The sequence below is a fragment of the Melanostigma gelatinosum genome (genome assembly GCF_949748355.1).
Source record: "Melanostigma gelatinosum genome assembly, chromosome: 8".
Classification (NCBI taxonomy): domain Eukaryota; kingdom Metazoa; phylum Chordata; class Actinopteri; order Perciformes; family Zoarcidae; genus Melanostigma; species Melanostigma gelatinosum.
In genome coordinates, this window is record NC_136641.1 from 2869500 (window position 1) to 2887722 (window position 18223).

Consider the following 18223-nt stretch of genomic DNA (forward strand, 5'->3'; position numbering starts at 1 on the left):
GCGTGTTTGATGCTTACATTTTTTTTGCATTAAATCATACTGGGATGTTTGCTGAAATTGATAAGATGGCCCTACCTAGAACATGTTCCACCAGCCGCCACTGAGGTACAGTATCTATCATTTAGGGGATTTGACAGAATTGGATGTATGTGTTCTTTTATAATCACCTGAAAATAAGAATCGTGTTTTAGCTTTGAATGAGCCATTTATATACGGAGCGGGTCCTCTTCTCAGAGCCGGACACCATGTTTCTACAGTAGCCCAGAATGGACAAACCAAACACTAGGCTAGAGGGACATTCACGTTTTCACATCGACCACCAAAGTTCTCCAAGCTTGGCAATCGGAAGAGGTTTCAGTTGGTTGCAGTCTATGCAGTCTACTTCTCTCTTGATTTATTCCCTCAGTAAACATTGTAAACATGAGTTCATGGTCTCAATCTCTAGTTTCAAGTCTTCTTCAATACAGCATGATGTTCATTTAGTAAGTTATGGTCCATTTAGAGTCAAACAGACCATAAAGCAGGGGATGCTTTAGGGCGGGGCTACACAGTGATAGACACAGTTTGTTTTCAGCTCATGAAAGTTAATTGTTAATTGTTTTGGTTCCCTAAAATTGCCTTATTCGGTGTTTGTTGACTGAGGTAAGTGAAGAAGAGTTTAGTTGTAACGCTAGTATATTCTACATCTAGCAGCATAAGTGAAGTGATGAGCCTCGGCCTGTAAAGATCAGCTGAAGACCACATGCTCCACTTGTTCCATAGAGCCCTGAAGCCCCGCCCCCGCCGCAGCACAGCACTATCACTAGTTTCATCACATTTATCAATATTGAACGTGTTGCGTATTGGAATTGCACCAACTTGTAAATCGGATGGACGGTTACGTGAAGGACACACACACATATATATAGAAACAGATTCCTCTCTTTAAATTTAGATGAACATGGGTCATTTTGGATACCATCAGAACTGAAATGAGCGTAGCAGTTAAATTAAACACACAGCACAAACAGATGTGAAATGTGCAAAGCTCAGATGAACAGAACAGTAAAATGTTTATGAACAAGCAACACGACAGCAAACACATGGCCCTTACAGGACAATAGCTCATTGCCATTACAGCACAAACCACCACTTAAAACCTCCCTCACCTGCACACACACTCCTTCAACACACTTAATGTGTGCCATCAACTATACGGTGAGGGTCTGATGTCATGACCGAGCAGAGCAATCACACTGACTCACTGAGCAGCATGCTCTGATGTCTACACACACGTCACAACTTCAGGAATAATGAGATGTTTGCAAGTGTGTGTGTGCGAGTGTGTGTGTGTGTGTGTGTATTCTAGTGGAAAATTCTGCATGAGATGTGGTCAAGATTTCTCCTGTTACGTCTGAAACACATCAAAACACATTCACATTCACATTTTACCTTTTTACCTTCTCTGGTGGGAAGTGTTTTCAAATAAGTACAAGCAGGTAAAATTGCTCACAACCTATGTCATAAAGGACCCACAATCTGGAGATTGTGGGTAACTGCATTTAGGTGAAAAACGCTGAATGTAAACTTTCTTTGTTTAAAATAAAGCATCATTTTATAAAAAACACTATCTAAGTTAAGGTACTCACAATATGCTGATTATATCGCTTTAATATTCTTTGTCAATATACAGGCGTGGCCGAAGAAATGTGCATGTGCTCATGGACGAGGTTCGTGTTCGTGACAGCGTGAGATGTAAACATTAACGGCGTCCTCCTCGGCTTAGCTGTAACGTTTGCTAGCTCAGTGGGGTCAGGTGAGCTAGCAGTATTAAGCATCGGTCATAGTAAAAAGATTCTAAATGAAGCTGCTCACAACAAGGTCTGTGGATTATCTTGAGAAACCGGGTCATGATTTCTGGAAAGAGACATTGCTGTGGGGTTTCTCAAATGTATTTTTTGGGCACTTTGAGGACCACGAGCTGAGAATGCAGACGTCTCTAAGGCTGATACCTCCAACACTCTGCAACTCACACCAGAAAAAGTATTTTGGATTTTGGGGGTGAACTGTCCCATTAAAAGGTATCGAGGACCGATACGCAGCTGATGAGGAAAGTGGGAACATGTGTGTTAGTGGGAGAATGGCAGGTCTGGGGGGTAAGAGGAGCTTACATGGCCTGTAGGAAATGAGCGGGACCAAGAGCCAGGGAGACCACCAACCAACCAGACAGTCCTGATGACAGAGCGAGTACTGTTAAACTGAACGAGTCATTAGAAGATGGATAAGCATGAATTCAGCTTCTTTGTTTTCTTCCTCTGCAAACCAAACATGGACATGTGTTGAATAGTAAAAGACCTTTTATTTTTGCATTATAATATGATAAAACCAATATTCCACGTCTGTATATAAAATATAGATAGTAAACAAAATCCCACTTTGAGGTTCTCTTATCAGAATAGATATAGTTTAAGGTTGGTTGTCAAAGTAAATACAACTTGTGATTGTCTCAGTTCCTGCATAGTCCTGGGAGCCAAACCCCACCGTGTAAACTGTGAAGATGAAACAAACACTTTGACTTAGGTCTAGTTTGGACAAGGAGGTGAGGAGTGAAGATAGATGGACTGCGGGACATTTAGCTGCTCTGCTCCAATGTCCAGCTCTGTCTTCCTCTCCTCTCAGCCCCTCTCGGGCCATATTAAGAAAAGCACTTAGATTGGAGGAGAGCGGAGCTGACGAGTCGAGAGAAACAGAGAAAAATCTGGACCACTTCCCAGATCTGCAGTTCCTGTTGGGTAATGAGTGCATGGGGTCTGAGGCAGGAGGAGACTGTGTCTGTGCTCATGCAATCGACACACGCACACAGAGTTACAGTAAACGTGGGAGAGCTGCTCGGTAACTGTGAGTGCATGTGTGTGGATATTGAAATTAGACAGGGGTGTTAAGCATCAATACAACACACTCACAGTCTTTAAAAGGAGACCTGACTGAGCTGAATGAATCAGAACACAAGAATCTAATGCTCGTACCACTGGCCATGTTGGAAAGACACGCACACACACACACACACACACACACACACACACACACACACACACTCACACGCTCTAAAATCACACAGTGATTAGTGGTGTGAGTGCAGCTCTGAGGAGTGGTCTCTCCGACTGAATCCCCTCTGAAGTTTTCCCTCTACTCTGCTCTATAAAGCCTCTTAATCCCCTCCACCCTTCTGTTAATATAGGTCGGAGGCATTTAACAACCCGGGAACGCACTTGTATGAGTACATTGAAACACCATCTACAAACACAGCCTTTTAAGGCAAGCTATCTCCCTTTGCTTCCCTCAGTCTCTCTCTTCCTCTGTCTTTGCCTCCTCTGGTTGACTCTGTTTCTGTCTGTCAGCTGACCTGCACACGCACACACACACACACGCACACACGCACACACACACACACACCTCCCCCACCTCCACCACCTCGCTGTGTTTCTACTCTTCTCATTTCTTCTTCTGTTTCTCTTTCCCCCGAGCAAGCGCTGCTGGATTCCCCATGAGCGGCAGCGGGCCTCTCTCTCTGGCCCTCTACTCTCCTAGAAGCCGTCTACACAGAGAGGACCGAGAGCAGCGGCGAACGGTCCAAATACACCCAGTGAGGAAAAGAGCAGAGCAAACAAACAGAGGCTCGCAGCGACGCAGCGAGATGGACTCGAGATATCAGTGTCTTCGTCTTGAGTTCAGGGTGAAAACCAGTGTATGGTGGACCGGGTTTTGCAGGGGTGGATATAAAGTTCATTCGATTCCAGGGCATGAGAATGTTTTCTAAATTTGGGTCACGGGCTGAAAAAGATGTTTGTAGTTTGGTGGCTTCTTCATTCGTGTGTGTGTGGTGCAGAGATGGAGCGATGGGCTCCAGTAGTTTTGTCCATATAAGGGAGGAGGAATGTGGAGAGAGAGAGAGCAGCTATGAATGACTGATCCCCCCCCACCCCCCCACCCCTTCCTCCCCTGAATCTAGTTTTCTTGCGCTACATCTGCCAGATTTCTGTCACTGCTTTCATGTGTGCATCAATGTGAATGTCTGTCTAGTGTGCGCGTATACACACACACACACATACATATGCACACGGGGTGTACTACTTGTATAAACACACACACACACACCTCTCAGTGAGTTAGCGGGGTCATGATGATGTCATAGGGATCAGACAAAGTAGTGTTTCAGAGACTGTCATCATGACATCATCATGACCCCACTCGCTCACTGACTTATCAGTTACCTGTGAATGCTTGTGTGTGTGTGTGTGTGTGTGTGTGTGTGTGTGTGTGTGTGTGTGTGTGTGTGTGTGTGTGTGTGTGTCTGAGAGGCTGCTCTTGCTCACTCAGGTGACACTGTGTGAATTATAAGCATTACATCGCCGCTGTAGAAAAAACACAGGTACCGCACACACACTCATGAACACATCACACCTGTGGGACTAATTTGCTGTGTGTGTGTGTGTGTGTGTGTGTGTATTTCTGGAATCCCATTTTCTCTCTGTCAGTCATCTGCTCTTGCATATTAGGTGACGGCTGTCGTCTTCACCTGCATCTGGACTGAATCCACTGGAAACAGATGTTAAAGGAAACAAATAGTGATGTCACCCCAGACGACTGTGAGCGCGTGTTACAGCAAGATGCATAGAAAATAATGTCTGCATGTGTGTCTGTGTGTGTGTTCTCTAGTAGAGGAAAAAGAGGGCAGGGCAGAGAGAAAAGAAAAAAAGGTGTTTTGCTAGTGGACTAGTTGACCCGTGCGATCTGTCTTTTTGGCTCGTCACCTCACCCCTATGCTTCCTCACCCAATCCTCTCCTCTGCTTGTTCCCTCTGTTCCTTCTGCTTTCTGAGTCATCTGTTAGCCATGTTAGCAGCATGGCTCTATGGATGGTAATGTCTGTCTGTCGGTTGGTTGGTCCACCACTTACTAAAAAACGAGTGGATTCAAGACTATGAATTGTCATTCATGGTCCCTGGAGGATGAATCATGCTGGTGACTCCCTGCCTTTTCCTGTTGCGCCACCATAAAGATAACATTTGTAGTTTTCCGTCTAATGTTGGATGAGTTGCCATGAAAAACATTCAGACATTCTTACACTCGTAATAACTTTGGTGCCATTATCAGGTCATAACGTTAGTGTGTCCAATACTTTGGTGTGTGACCAAATACCTGCAAAACTAATGCCATTCTCACCAACTGTACTTTGTGTTTAGTGTAACCTTAATATTAAAAAGCTGCATGTTCGCATTGTTATTGTGCGCATATTCGCACGCTGACATTAGAATTCAGATCAAAGCACTGCTGTGCCTCAAGTCAGCCTCAGAAATGACATCCTCATACAACAAAACTGTACTGTCTAACATTTTGAGGAAAACATTTTCCTCCTGAATTATGTTTTGTTGTTGTTGTGGTAAGGTGGAGGTCAAACAAACAGGTCTTTCACCAACGACGCCGCTGTTCATGTGTGAAAGTAAAAGTCATTATTGACTTATTTCTACAACTTTAGTAACATAATGAACGTACTAATCTTAAGCCAAACCATGATGTTTTTACTAAACATAACTGAGCGGTATTGTTGTGTTTTTGTTTTGTTTCAATTTACAATGTTCACCACGTGATTAAAGAAAAAAGAAAGAAAATATGTTTCCCTCGAGATTGATGAGATTGACAATTAATACTGTAGCTGGTTGATATCCTGTGAGAGCCATAACCTCTATTTATACTCACACACACACACACACACACACACGCACACACACACACACACACACACACACACACACACACACACACAGGGTCCAGCCAGACTGATGGGAGGGCTGCTCCTGCGTGAACTGCATGACATCATATGATCTCATTACTGAGGCAGTTGAGCCTGACGCACAGACCTGCAGAGACACGACCTGCAGAGAGGGAGAGAGACAGGCAGACAGTGAGATCAAAGTACTGCATGTGATTTAAGATACAATACATAATTATACATAATATATTTTTTATACATTGAAGGTGATTTCGTGTCTTTGTCTTTACCGTCTTTTGTTCCCCCTCCTTCCCCTGTCTTTGCTTTGGCGACACTTGAAAGCACCAAATTGAAACCGGGACTGGGGGCCGGACACGTCTCAACAGATTTCTGAAGACATGGTTGGGTTCTTAGACAAGCTTCCTATCTACAGTTTACTTTGAACACTGCTAAATCTACAAGTAAGCACACCAAGGCAGATGTTTTTCCCAGAAGTCTTTTTCGGGTTGTTTCATGTTTACTGTAAACCTGGTGGACCCCCATGATGTGATGTGATGTGCAGGAAACTCAGAGAACAAACAGAACAGCAAGAAGGAATAAGCCAGACTCACTTGCTTATATTTTCCGTGGCCATGGTCTCCCTGGCAACGCATCATTTTCACTTCCTCATCAACGATATGGGCATCAAATGCCACCTCAGCAAAAAATATCCACTTGTTGCACAAGACATGCCGCAGCTCCAACAGAGAGAGCCGTGTGCCATCCTCCATCCTCCAGATCCTGTCTTGTGACTTAATGATCAGCTAATTCTGTGCTTCTCCTGCTTTAAATAATGGGAAAAAAACATTTAAATTGGTATGAAAGGCATTAAAAGTGCTTAACATCATACAACATCCACATGCTCCCACGCTGTGCGATCGAGAGTTCAGGCCTGGGCTTGTGGCAGTAGTGATAAGGCTGACATTATTCTCTATTTTTCCTATTGTCAACAAATCCTACAAAAAGACCAAAACCAAAACTGTGTTAACCCGTCTCTTAATACTTCCCAACTCTCCCATCTCAAGCCCATTGGTTCCCACTGAAGAAGTACATCTTTAAAAACACCTCACTAATATAGTTTCATTACAAAAGGCTCAGTCATTTCCTCAAACAGCTGATCTTCTTCTTTTCTTTTTTTTTTTTTTTATCTCTAAAGCTCTCGTTAGCCACAACCTTTATTTCAGGAATCTAACCAGGAACACATTCAAAGAAACATTGACATTGAGAGGAGGGAACTGGAAATGCAAACATGCTGACTCATTTCTGGGTTTTGGACACATTTATATCGGCGGATTACTCCATGGTTGGTGCTCTATTGAACATTTGTGGCAGCAGGACAGTGAATGACAATAATAAAAATCCAATACTCTAGATCTATCGTTCAAGTCACAACAATAAGGATTTGAGACAAGAGCTTCAGGTCACTGGTGATGCATGGCTTGTTGTTAGGGAAGCAGCGTACAGTCCGGGATGGAATGGTGGTTTGTTCACAGAAGTTCATGTATTCTGTGATGCAGTCTGTCATGCTGTTGATGTTCTCCCCATGTGGTCAGCACATCCCAGTCCATTGACTTAAAGCAGTCCTGCAGGGCCTCATTAGCCTCCTGTGACCACCTCCTCACAGTGCTTGTGGTTACAGGCTGCCTCTGCACCAGAGGAACGTACTTTGGTGTCAACAGGGCCAGGTTGTGGTCAGACCTATCAAGGGGGGAAGGGCAGTATGCATCCTTGGTATTAGCATACAGAAGGTCCAGAGTTGTATTGTTCCGTGTGGGGTCGTCAACATACGTCATCAGTAGCAGTACTGGACTTTATTGAATGTACTAAAAGACATAGATATCATTGGCTCGGCTGGGGGAAAGTTGGCAGAGCTTTATCCAGAGTGGTGTGGTTAAAGTCGCCAGTAATGCACCAGGGTGTTGAATCTGCAGTCAAGACACAGTGGAGTGGATGATGTCCACTGCTGCCTCAGCGTCAGCTGATGGAGGGACGTACACAGCAACAATGACGGATGACAATTCCCTCGGCAAATAATAAGGACGCATCCCCACGGCTAACAGTTCAATTTTAGTTCATGGTATTGGTAATATAAATAGTAATTGACTAATAATATAAATGGTATTAGCAGTGGGTGTCAGCAGGGCCATGGCGGGATCACAGCCAACATTGGCCAACAGCCCTGGAGAAGTCGCTATAATCATGTACCATGACTATTTCATTCCTGTATTAGACCTATTGCATTTTGAAAGGACTTATTTTGAAAGAAATGTCATTAAAACAACTTTGAAAGGAATCCACACGCTGCCCTGAAGCTGTTAGAGGTGTGTACGGTAACTAAGAAGCTGGGCTGTTAAGAGCGGAGACGATACTGAGTGAAATGTAAACAGAGACCAAACCTGGCCACAGTCTATTGCCCAATTCCAAACAGAGAATACTTTGCTGTAGCTGATCACAATTTCATTTCTTTTCATTTCTATATGTGGAGACACGAGCATACAGATATACAGATATACAGTATATATATATATATATATATATATATATATACTGTAAATGTGTGAGGAGTACTTTATGACCCCCACCCATCTGTCCATGCACTCTCTTTCACTGTGTTCATGCAGCCCTAAATGTTTTGCCTCTACACACTCACAGAGATAACATGCACCTCCCAAACACACTTCCGTTTTCAGAGCAGCACACAGGGTGTTAAGCACCACGCCCTCATCAGTCACACTGGTCAGTGGGGTTAGTGTGTGTTTGCGTGGGGGTGCGGTTGTGGCAGTATGAGCAATTCACTGTTGATAATTTGTTGTATTTCTCTTAGGTTGTCAAGAGAGCAGCATGAATACACCAAACAGAAGACATTGTTTTAACCATCAGGGTCATTGTCACCATGAAGTGTGTTTGTTCTTCTCAACCTTCCACATGTATTCTACACGTCTAGAGTCACTAATCTGCATACTTATCAGACATTTGGATGATCTTATAAAGGGAGACGACAATAGAGTGGTCTCGCTGACGTCACGATCTCCTTAGTTACGAGGTCTGTCCGCCATGTTGGAGTACATACAGATCCTACATGGCGGCGAGTAAACAAGGAAGTGCAGCGAAAATACCATACTTTGAATCACTGGATAGTGCATCAAAGGTTCACTACCTGGCCAAATTGAAGGTTATTGGTAATTTGGATCCGGTCAGATATTTAGCAATATTCAATGTTTACTCAGTGCAAACAGACACGTGTGTTTGTGTACATTGTACATGCATGTCATTGTGTGCGTGTGTGTAGGAATTCACTTTAAACTAACCCCTAACTTCATCCCCCCCCCCCCCCCCCCACACACACACACACACACATATATATATATATATATATATATATTTTCCGACGTTAAACTCATATCAAGCAATGCTGAGGCTGCATCTCTGTGTTTCGCCTGTTGTACACGCTCGACACGTCTCTGGTACCGACTGCTGTCACGGGCCGATGAAGCTTCGGTAACCTTCTCATGTCCAAGTTTAATTTATATTTCCTTTATTAAATACTTTTCACAAACGAATTAGTAAATAAAATCACTGAGCACTTATAAAGTGATCCGCACATACTCTAGTGTACGCCAAATTCCATTCCTTTATATCTCGAGAGATGCGTGACAGCCATTTCTCGCGACGTCGCTTGGATAGCTCCTTCGTGTCATTTCCTTGATGTGTAATGACCGCTGGCAAACCAAAGAATGATTTCTTGTCTCTATCAGCTCTGCTGCCACAACCAAAGACAGCACAAAAGTTCACCACCGATAGGTTATGCGACTCAGCCGTGCATGCCAGTGGCTTTGTGTGTACTCCAACATGGCCGACAGCTAAAACTGTGACGTCACACGAGACCACTCTATAGTGATGTCCTGCTCTCAGAGATCCATAAAAGAAAATCTATCATTTTCAACAGCGTCATCATCAGAATTAAGGGACCTACTAAACACAAGGATGAGGACAAATAAGGAGGTTCTGGTAATGCTGTCACCTGAGGGTCCTACTGTCACTGACATGAAGAAGAAATGGGTCAGTATGAAAAAGATAAACATAATTTAAGATGTTCATGTTGATATTGTATCCGATATTGTATACAGAATGAACAACATAACAGAGTTACAACACATTCAATGCATATGAATAAATAATTCATATAATGAGAGTAGTAAGCAGAATAATGATGGAAAAATGATGACCACTAGTAATAACAGCTGAAGTGGATATAGTAGAATAACAATGATAACAAAAGCAGTAATGGTATCGGCAATAGCAAGCAATGCGACTACTACTAATGTCACATGACAGGTAAATTGTGTTTGTACCTCAGAGAAAACTCAAAATACGAGAAAAGTGGTGAATGTGGCAAGTTCTCCTGAATCACTCGTACAAGCTACTTAAAACCCAATCTGTTATTCATGGTTCTTGCATGAGGTCCAATGTTTTGTACTTTAGGTCTTTTTGCTCATTAATGCGCTGGTTCTCAACAGCAGCGCCGAAGTCGCTTGAGATGATATTAAATCATTGAAAACATTTTAAACTCAAAACATCCAGAACCATACAGGGGCCTAAAAACGTCTTGTGTTGCCAATGTGTAGTGTTTGTGAGGAGACAACGTTTTTCTGTATTTCAAGTCTTCATGCTAAACTAAGCTAACAGGCTCCTGGTTAGCTTAGTATTTAGCTTACAGACACGATAGAAGTATTGATCCTCTCATTTAACTTTCGGCAAAAGGCGGATAAGTGCATTTCCCAAAATGTCAAAACACATGATTTATCACCTTGTTCGTGTGTGTTAGTGAAGGAAACAAACGATTTACACGTGTGAGTGCAGTCCTGGATCTAAATGGGAGAATAGTCCTGCTTTTAGCTCTTGTCTGGAAAAACAGGCTATTTCTGTTGCAATGTGTGTGTGTGTTAATGTCTGTGTGTGTGTGTGTGTGTATGTGCGTGCATGTGCCATTGGTCACCAGAAACAGGCACATGCTGCAGGCCCATTTTTGGTCCTTGCTCCCTTTCCATCGTCCCACTGTCATCCTTGCCCTTCAGTGAGGTTTAGCTTAGACACAGAGACGTCTGGAGGAGATTCAGGCTGAAGGGAAGGACTGGACAAGATAGGGAGGAGGAGCAGAGCTGATAGATGATCTTCACATATAGAGATCCCAGTCACAGTTCAGAGGCTTATCCTGACTGAGATATCCGCTCTGTCACTCACCAAGGAGTGGCAGTGCAGTGCCACTTCCTAATCAGGGCTGAGGTGAACTGACTGTGTTTGCACAAGGATATCATTTATTCATTTGTAGACTTGTAGATTAAATGCCTTTAATCATGCAGGTCCATTTCCAGATGTAAAAGTGTGCGGGAACAGCTGCGTCTTTCACAAACTTAATTCAAAGAGGTGTGAGGACTTATTAGACACACAAACAACCCTCATAATCCTCCCGGGGCCTCAATGATGTTTCACAAACCTTGGTATGCTGAGTGATGTGGGAGCGGATGTCTGAACAAGGTCAGGATTCCTCACATTCCCCAGCAAGAGAACAACATTTGTTCTGCATTATCAAGAGTTTAGATATGAGCTCATTGTTCCTTTTTAGGTATTAGCAAAGTAGGGCAAAGAGAGGTGGGGACTGTATCTATTATATGGTGCAATAGTGACATCTAGAGGCCATTTGGTAGAGTGCATTAGTTTCTACAAAGCACCTATGCGTTTTAAAAACACAAGCCGAAGCTTTCATTTTATTTGTTGATTAAAGTTCAGCGTTCATCTGTTTTTAGAGGAGCTGAAGGATGTGAGTGTTAACACTAGTCTGATTCGATGGGTTTATTCTTTTTAACCTGATGGGACACAGCAGGGGAAGCTGTCAGAGATCAAACAGCAACACAGAGGTCCCACAAAGTCGTGTGGTTTCACCACAACTCACTGATGAGACTGTGGTTTTAAGCCTTCTCCACCAGGACATGGAGACATGTATCTGTCCCTCTGTCTGTCTTAAAACCATACTCAGATGTGCATTGAATCAGGGTTTTCTGCTGATTATAATCCTCCTTCTCCTGTTCATATACCGCCCACTAATGTGCTTCTAGTGTCGGAGATGGAGGACAAATCCACAGTTCTGTGTGTATGCAAAGATAAAATCCAAAGTTTATCTGAAGTTAATATTAGGCGTCATTAGCAGTAGGCTGAAGTACAAGTACCTCAAAAATGTAATATGTTGCTTTCCACCACTGGAAACTTGGACTTGGAACACAACTCTAATTAATGTTATAAATTACGCCTGTGTTAGTGACGGTCAAAATATCTGTACGAAAGGAGATGGCAAATTTTGCATTTTGTGACAGGCCTCATTCACTTATGGAGTTATGCCGAAAACGGTTAAATACAAAAATATTTTAGAATATTTTACATGAATCTGTTGATCTGTTTATCAGTTTGTTTCAACAAATAATTAATCAGTTGGTCTACATTTTCTAGTGTAAAGCAAACACAGCTCAAATTTCAGGTTACGGTGGATGTAAGGTAGAAACCCGGCTGTCGTATACAACTACACTTCCCAGCATTCAGCTGAGATTTGTAGATTGGCATTAAATGAATATAATAATAATATATGTTTAAATGTAGTTGTTAAACAAACACTTTAATACCACCAAAATACCTGCTGAAACAAAAATAATACGTGAATGATATATAAAATATATTTTCAGGCAATGCTTCTCCATATGACGATGCGGAAGTTGTCTCCGCTTCCTTTCCTCCATTAGGTGAGTACGTGTGGTAGCGTGTTTTATTTGGCTCTCCGTAAAATAGACTCATTTAAAGTTATATTAAAGAAATATCGGCGTCGATTCAACCAAATAATACATATTGTGTTCATTTATAGATCGCAACCATGGGCCGCCGACCAGCCCGCTGGTAAGTTGTGTCCTACATCATTTCAGAACAGGGCCGGTTTAGTCCACTCGAAGAAAATGGCAGCGGCTCCGGCTCGCACCATGTGCACGGTGCTAACATTCCGACTAGCATTGACGACGAACCTAGACTGTTGTGTCGTTGTAGTATTGGAAAACATGTTCGCTACATCGTATGTTTTGCTCTTAACACGTCTGTATCCACAATGCCAGTCATTTCAACGTATACTACGCGCTAACTTCAGCTTGTTTAAAGCGACTTGAGCTAACGTCATTTAGCATGAAGCTAGCGCTAGCACACAAAAGCTTAAACCTAGCCACTAAAAATACGTTTATTTAAATACATGTTATATACCACATCTCCATTCGCAAAGCTCTCAATGGCATTGTGGTTTGGGGTTTTACCTTTGAGTTAATAGTAGCATTAACTGTTATCGTTAACAGCCGGTCGACAGTCACCTTAAACTAAGTGGTTTGTTATATACGGGGTCTCTGTAATCTCTTCGGGGCTTCTATTGGTCCAAACACCCTGTAAAACAATTATACACTTTCCTTAATAATGTATTGTAAATGTACAGCATGTGAGCGATTACTGGACTGATGTTGACTTAATGGGCCCTTTGCAACCTGAAAATATATTTCCTAGTGCATTGTTGTTAATTATTCGTAAGGAAGTTGATATTCTCAGTTGTTGCCGTGAGAAAGCCAAAACCAACTGACTGTATCCTTCTAACAAGGAGTGTGTAAATTCATAGCCTGATGTATCTTATTCCTCCGTATCAAAGAAGCTCCATTGTTCATGAACAAACTAGTTTATATTTCTCAACTCCACATTCTGTCCTGCTGCTGGAAATACTCAGCTGTAGTTGTGCATTAATCCTCAGCTGTAAATGGTCCCTAGCTAATGCTTGGTTTTCTCCTGTTCGTAATATTTGCTAACACTTATAGTAGCCAGCTGTTGTATGTAATTACTGAAAATGCAACTAGAGTTGCGATCCATTTCCAGGCCACAGAGAGAGTAGGGTCACTCTAAAGGTGCGTTCACACCAAACGCGCTGCATATTATTTGCGTGCGTAGATTACATACAAAGTCTATGCACAGACGCGATGAGACTGGAGTGATGCGAATTCACGTCAATCGCCAAACGAGGGAGTTGAAATTGTTCAACTCCGCCGAAAAATAATGGCGTGCCGCTGCAGCACAATAGCCTATTAGCGTTGAGATGCTCTCCCTGTCATCAGTGACGTCCTGTCGAATCAGGAAACAAATACTGTAGCCGTCTGTTCACCCAGAGCTCTACGATACCTCATATCAATAGAGACCGGACCAAACTATGTGTATAAATGTGTGTAAACCATATGGTACAAACTATGAAAAAGACGCTGCTGTATTTACGATGTTTTTTTGAGTGTTATTGGAGCTGCTACTATGTTAGCATAGCCTAGCACCGATCGAGAAAACTAGTATTTTAAAAGTGATTTGCTTGTCTTGCCGGAGAGAACTAACAAAACATGAATTAAGACTTTTTACAAATCGCCATCATTACGTAGTTATTTCGGCATCCCCTTTTTGTCGGTTTATTGCCGTTAAATCACAGCCAAATCAGTTTATTTTGTGTTCATACAGCTGTAGTAAACAGCCGACGTGTGGCTTGCTGGACGCAGTGAATGCAGCTCGATATAAAATCCACGGAGCTCCTCCGGATGATGTTATAAATGTCCCCGGCGAAACGCGGCGTGAATCATTTGCGGCGCGTTTGGTGTGAACGCACCTTTACACTGAAACAAAGATGCCATTAACGAGTGTTGTAGCTGAAGTCTGACTTGTTTGGGTAAATGGTAACATTTAACTCTGTCTCCATAGCTACCGTTACTGCAAGAACAAGCCCTACCCCAAGTCTCGCTTCTGCAGGGGTGTGCCTGGTAAGCTGTTTTCATACTTTACGCAACATCAATGCTGTTGTGAAAATTTGTGAAGTCAGTGCAACAGCCTGTAAACTGGCTGAATTGGTAAATTCTTCAAGGTCTTATGTTTGAAATTGCAGCTGCCTTGTTGGGCCTTAGATTTAGGGTACAGGGCCAGTTTGATTAAGTAATTATATGTTCCAAAAATCTGTAATTGATAACCCTGCAGCTTATTAAGCCGACCAGTTATGCTGCAGTGTGTTTCTGGTGTGCAATGGCTGCAGACAGTGACTCTGTGGTTGTGTATGTCCTCAGCTGGGAGGTGCTGAGTGCTTTAAGGGACCACTGAGACAAAATGTTACCATTCATAGAGAAGGGATAATGGATAATCCACTGCCTCCTGCTTACATGTGATGTAAGTCGTGCATCATTTCAAAGCTTTTACGCATAGTTTCTCCTTTGTGTAGATCCCAAGATCAGGATCTTCGACTTGGGCAGGAAGAAGGCCAAGGTAGATGAGTTCCCCCTGTGTGGCCACATGGTCTCTGATGAGTACGAGCAGCTGTCTTCTGAAGGTAAGGAGTCATAGTGCCATGACAAAAAACATGGAAGTATATGTGAAAAAAGCTGTCATTGAAGAGTTTATATTGAGGACAAGAGTCTTTAGAATGGGCTTCTATGTTTTGGAAACGCTGTGAACAAAACTCCACATGGTAGCACATGCAGGATGGATGGTACCACAACTTCAGTGGCTGGAACTCTGAAAATGTCAGTTACATTATCTTTCAGATGTAAATAGAAGTCGGTGCTGGCTGCTAACTGTGGTGGTTTTTATTATAATATTCTATGATCAGTTTGTCATCATTTCTTAGCACATAAGAGATGATTTCATAGATGTGTTGTAGCCATAGACTGCAGTTCTGTTTAATGAGGTGTCCACAGAGGAACATGATCAGTGTCTGTCATAGCAGCTAGATCTTCACTGGAAATAGTTCTCTAGAAAAGAGTGGGAACTGTTACACTTTTAATTATTGCTATTGTTAGATGATTTGTGACCTCATTAATAACCACCAAACCTTCACCCTGAGCAGAAAACACCTTAAAGTCTCTACGTGATAGAAAAACTGAAATCTCATTTTCCCTTCTGCCTAATCTTACATAGTTCTGTGAACTATGTAATGTTTTGTACATGCAGGCTTCTTTTTATACAGGGCTTTCTGTTGTGCAAATGAATGCATGTGTAGGTATATACATCCATGTGCACATGTGGGTATGCATTTTAAGACGTTTGTCTGCAGTCTGTGTAAATACATAGATTTACAGTGTACTTGTACATGTGTAGATTACTATGCAAGTTTTGGCATGTGTATGCATAATGTCTGGATACTGGGAGATTCATTTATCTGTATATTATATTAGGAAGGTTGGGGGGTGGGTTAGTTGTGGCTTCAGCATGATGTAATGCAGTCGTCAACATGCTGGGGTTTGTTCATCCACCTGTGGACACACTGGGTGGAGAAATATTTCCAAGAACTGTAAACGACAGCAAGGCTCCAGACTGAGAAATGACTCTCCCAAAGTTGATGTAAGCAGTCAACAGTTATCCTCTAGTGGTCATTTGCATGAAAACACTCAATTGTAATGATTAGGAAATAAATTATTATTTGTATACATTTTGGTGAAAACAAATTCTTGGCATTAGTAGTTTGAATTATGTATTTTAAGCTTACCATCTGTTTTGCTGTGAAAACATGATCTTCAAGGAACTGTATACAATATAAATTTGACTGGTTTACGTTTGAACATGGCCTCAACACTGAAGCCTCTCGGTTATATTTGTCTTTTTGTCACTTGTGTTGAGGAGAAATCTGCTGAGTTGACATGCATCCCGAGTGGTGTCGTGGCACAGCTCTGCAGCTTATTAAGCCGACTGGTCTCGCTGCAGTGCGGTTCTGGTGTGCAATGGCTGCAGACAGTGACTCTGTGGTTGTGTATGTCCTCAGCTGGGAGGTGCTGAGTGCTTTAAGGGACCACTGAGACAAACTAGCGTGTCCTTCTCAAGGGCCTTTCACAAGCTTTATCTGTCTACTTAACCCAGCTGTAGCTTTACTTACTGTAAGTCTGAACTGCGTTATAATTTACTTTGATCTAATGCTAATCAATACACGTCATAATCAACTGATCGGTCCTGCAGCTCTAGAAATGACAACCCCCTTACTGTAAGAACCTGAGACCAGTTCAGAGGTGCACAAGAACAGCTAATCATCCACTAAAGCTGGACCTGTTCTTTCTAAAAGCTCTCAGTACAAGCTGAAGGTGAGACACTAATGTCTGTTTGATTCTATTCCTCCCCCGCCCTTGTAGCTCTGGAGGCTGCTCGTATCTGTGCCAACAAGTACATGGTGAAGACCTGCGGTAAGGATGGTTTCCACATCCGCATGCGTCTGCATCCCTTCCACGTGATCCGCATCAACAAAATGTTGTCCTGTGCTGGTGCTGATAGGTGAGTCTGATGGACACAAACCAAATCATCACATAGAGGCCGTGTAGCTTTCAAAATATGTCATGAATGGGAATTTAGAATGACTAAGTCACTTTGCCAAGAGGCATTGTTGTATCGAGCTGTTCAGATGACTGATGTTATTGAAAGATGAAGCTTTACTGAAGGTTTGTGAGCCAAACAGGATGATTTTCTTCAGCCATCTTATGCAATCGTCATATAGAATTCCTAATCATATTTGCTTTGATCTCTCTCTGATCCTCAGGCTCCAGACTGGAATGCGTGGTGCTTTTGGTAAACCCCAGGGCACAGTAGCCCGTGTGCGCATTGGTCAGGTTATCATGTCTGTACGCACCAAGGCCCAGAACAAGGAACACGTGGTGGAGGCTCTGCGCAGAGCCAAGTTCAAGTTCCCCGGACGCCAGAAGGTAAACCAGTACGCCTCAACACTGGAGCCTCTCAGTTATATTTGTCTTTTTGTCACTTGTGTTGAGGAGAAATCTGCTGAGTTGACATGCATCCCGAGTGGTGTCGTGGCACAGCTCTGCAGCTTATTAAGCCGACTGGTCTCGCTGCAGTGCGGTTCTGGTGTGCAATGGCTGCAGACAGTGACTCTGTGGTTGTGTATGTTCTCAGCTGGGAGGTGCTGAGTGCTTTAAGGGACCACTGAGACAAACTAGTGTGTCCTTCTCAAGGGCCTTTCGCAAGCTTTATCTGTACTTAACCCAGCTGTACCTTTACTTACTGTAAGTCTGAACTGACTTCTGTCGTTGTTCTCACCTTCAGATCCATATTTCCAAGAAATACGGCTTCACCAAGTTCAACGGCGCTGAGTTTGAAGAGATGATGGCTGAGAAGCGTCTGATCTCAGACGGCTGTGGGGTGAAGTACATCCCCAGCAGAGGCCCTCTGACCCGCTGGAAGGCCCTGCACGCCAAGTAGAGCGCTGCAGGCTTTCTGTGACCAGACTACCAATAAAAGTGGGTTTGACTCCAAAAGTGATGGTGGTGATGACTTTCATTTAGATTTATTTCACAGGGTTCCTTCATTAGGCAACCATTCCTAATTCTGTGCTAAGTCTCAATTTGGCTGCTTC

At 42.9% G+C, this 18223-nt stretch overlaps 1 protein-coding gene across 1 annotated transcript; it reads left to right on the forward strand.

Moving 5' to 3' along the window:
• Positions 1-12603: 12603 nt before the first annotated feature.
• On the forward strand, positions 12604-18125 carry rpl10 (ribosomal protein L10). The gene is made up of 6 exons (XM_079274098.1): positions 12604-12726; positions 14587-14645; positions 15095-15202; positions 16992-17130; positions 17393-17555; positions 17914-18125. Exons 1-6 carry the CDS (start codon positions 12704-12706, stop codon positions 18067-18069), a joined length of 648 nt encoding a protein of 215 aa, XP_079130224.1. The 5' UTR covers positions 12604-12703; the 3' UTR covers positions 18070-18125.
• Positions 18126-18223: the final 98 nt, after the last annotated feature.

Coding starts and splice junctions, on each gene's coding strand:
- rpl10 (XM_079274098.1), top strand. CDS start 12,704: ATGGGCCGCCGACCAGCCCGCTG. Junction 15,203..16,991: donor CGAGCAGCTGTCTTCTGAAG/GTAAGGAGTCAT, acceptor CCGCCCTTGTAG/CTCTGGAGGCTGCTCGTATC. Junction 17,131..17,392: donor TCCTGTGCTGGTGCTGATAG/GTGAGTCTGATG, acceptor TCTGATCCTCAG/GCTCCAGACTGGAATGCGTG.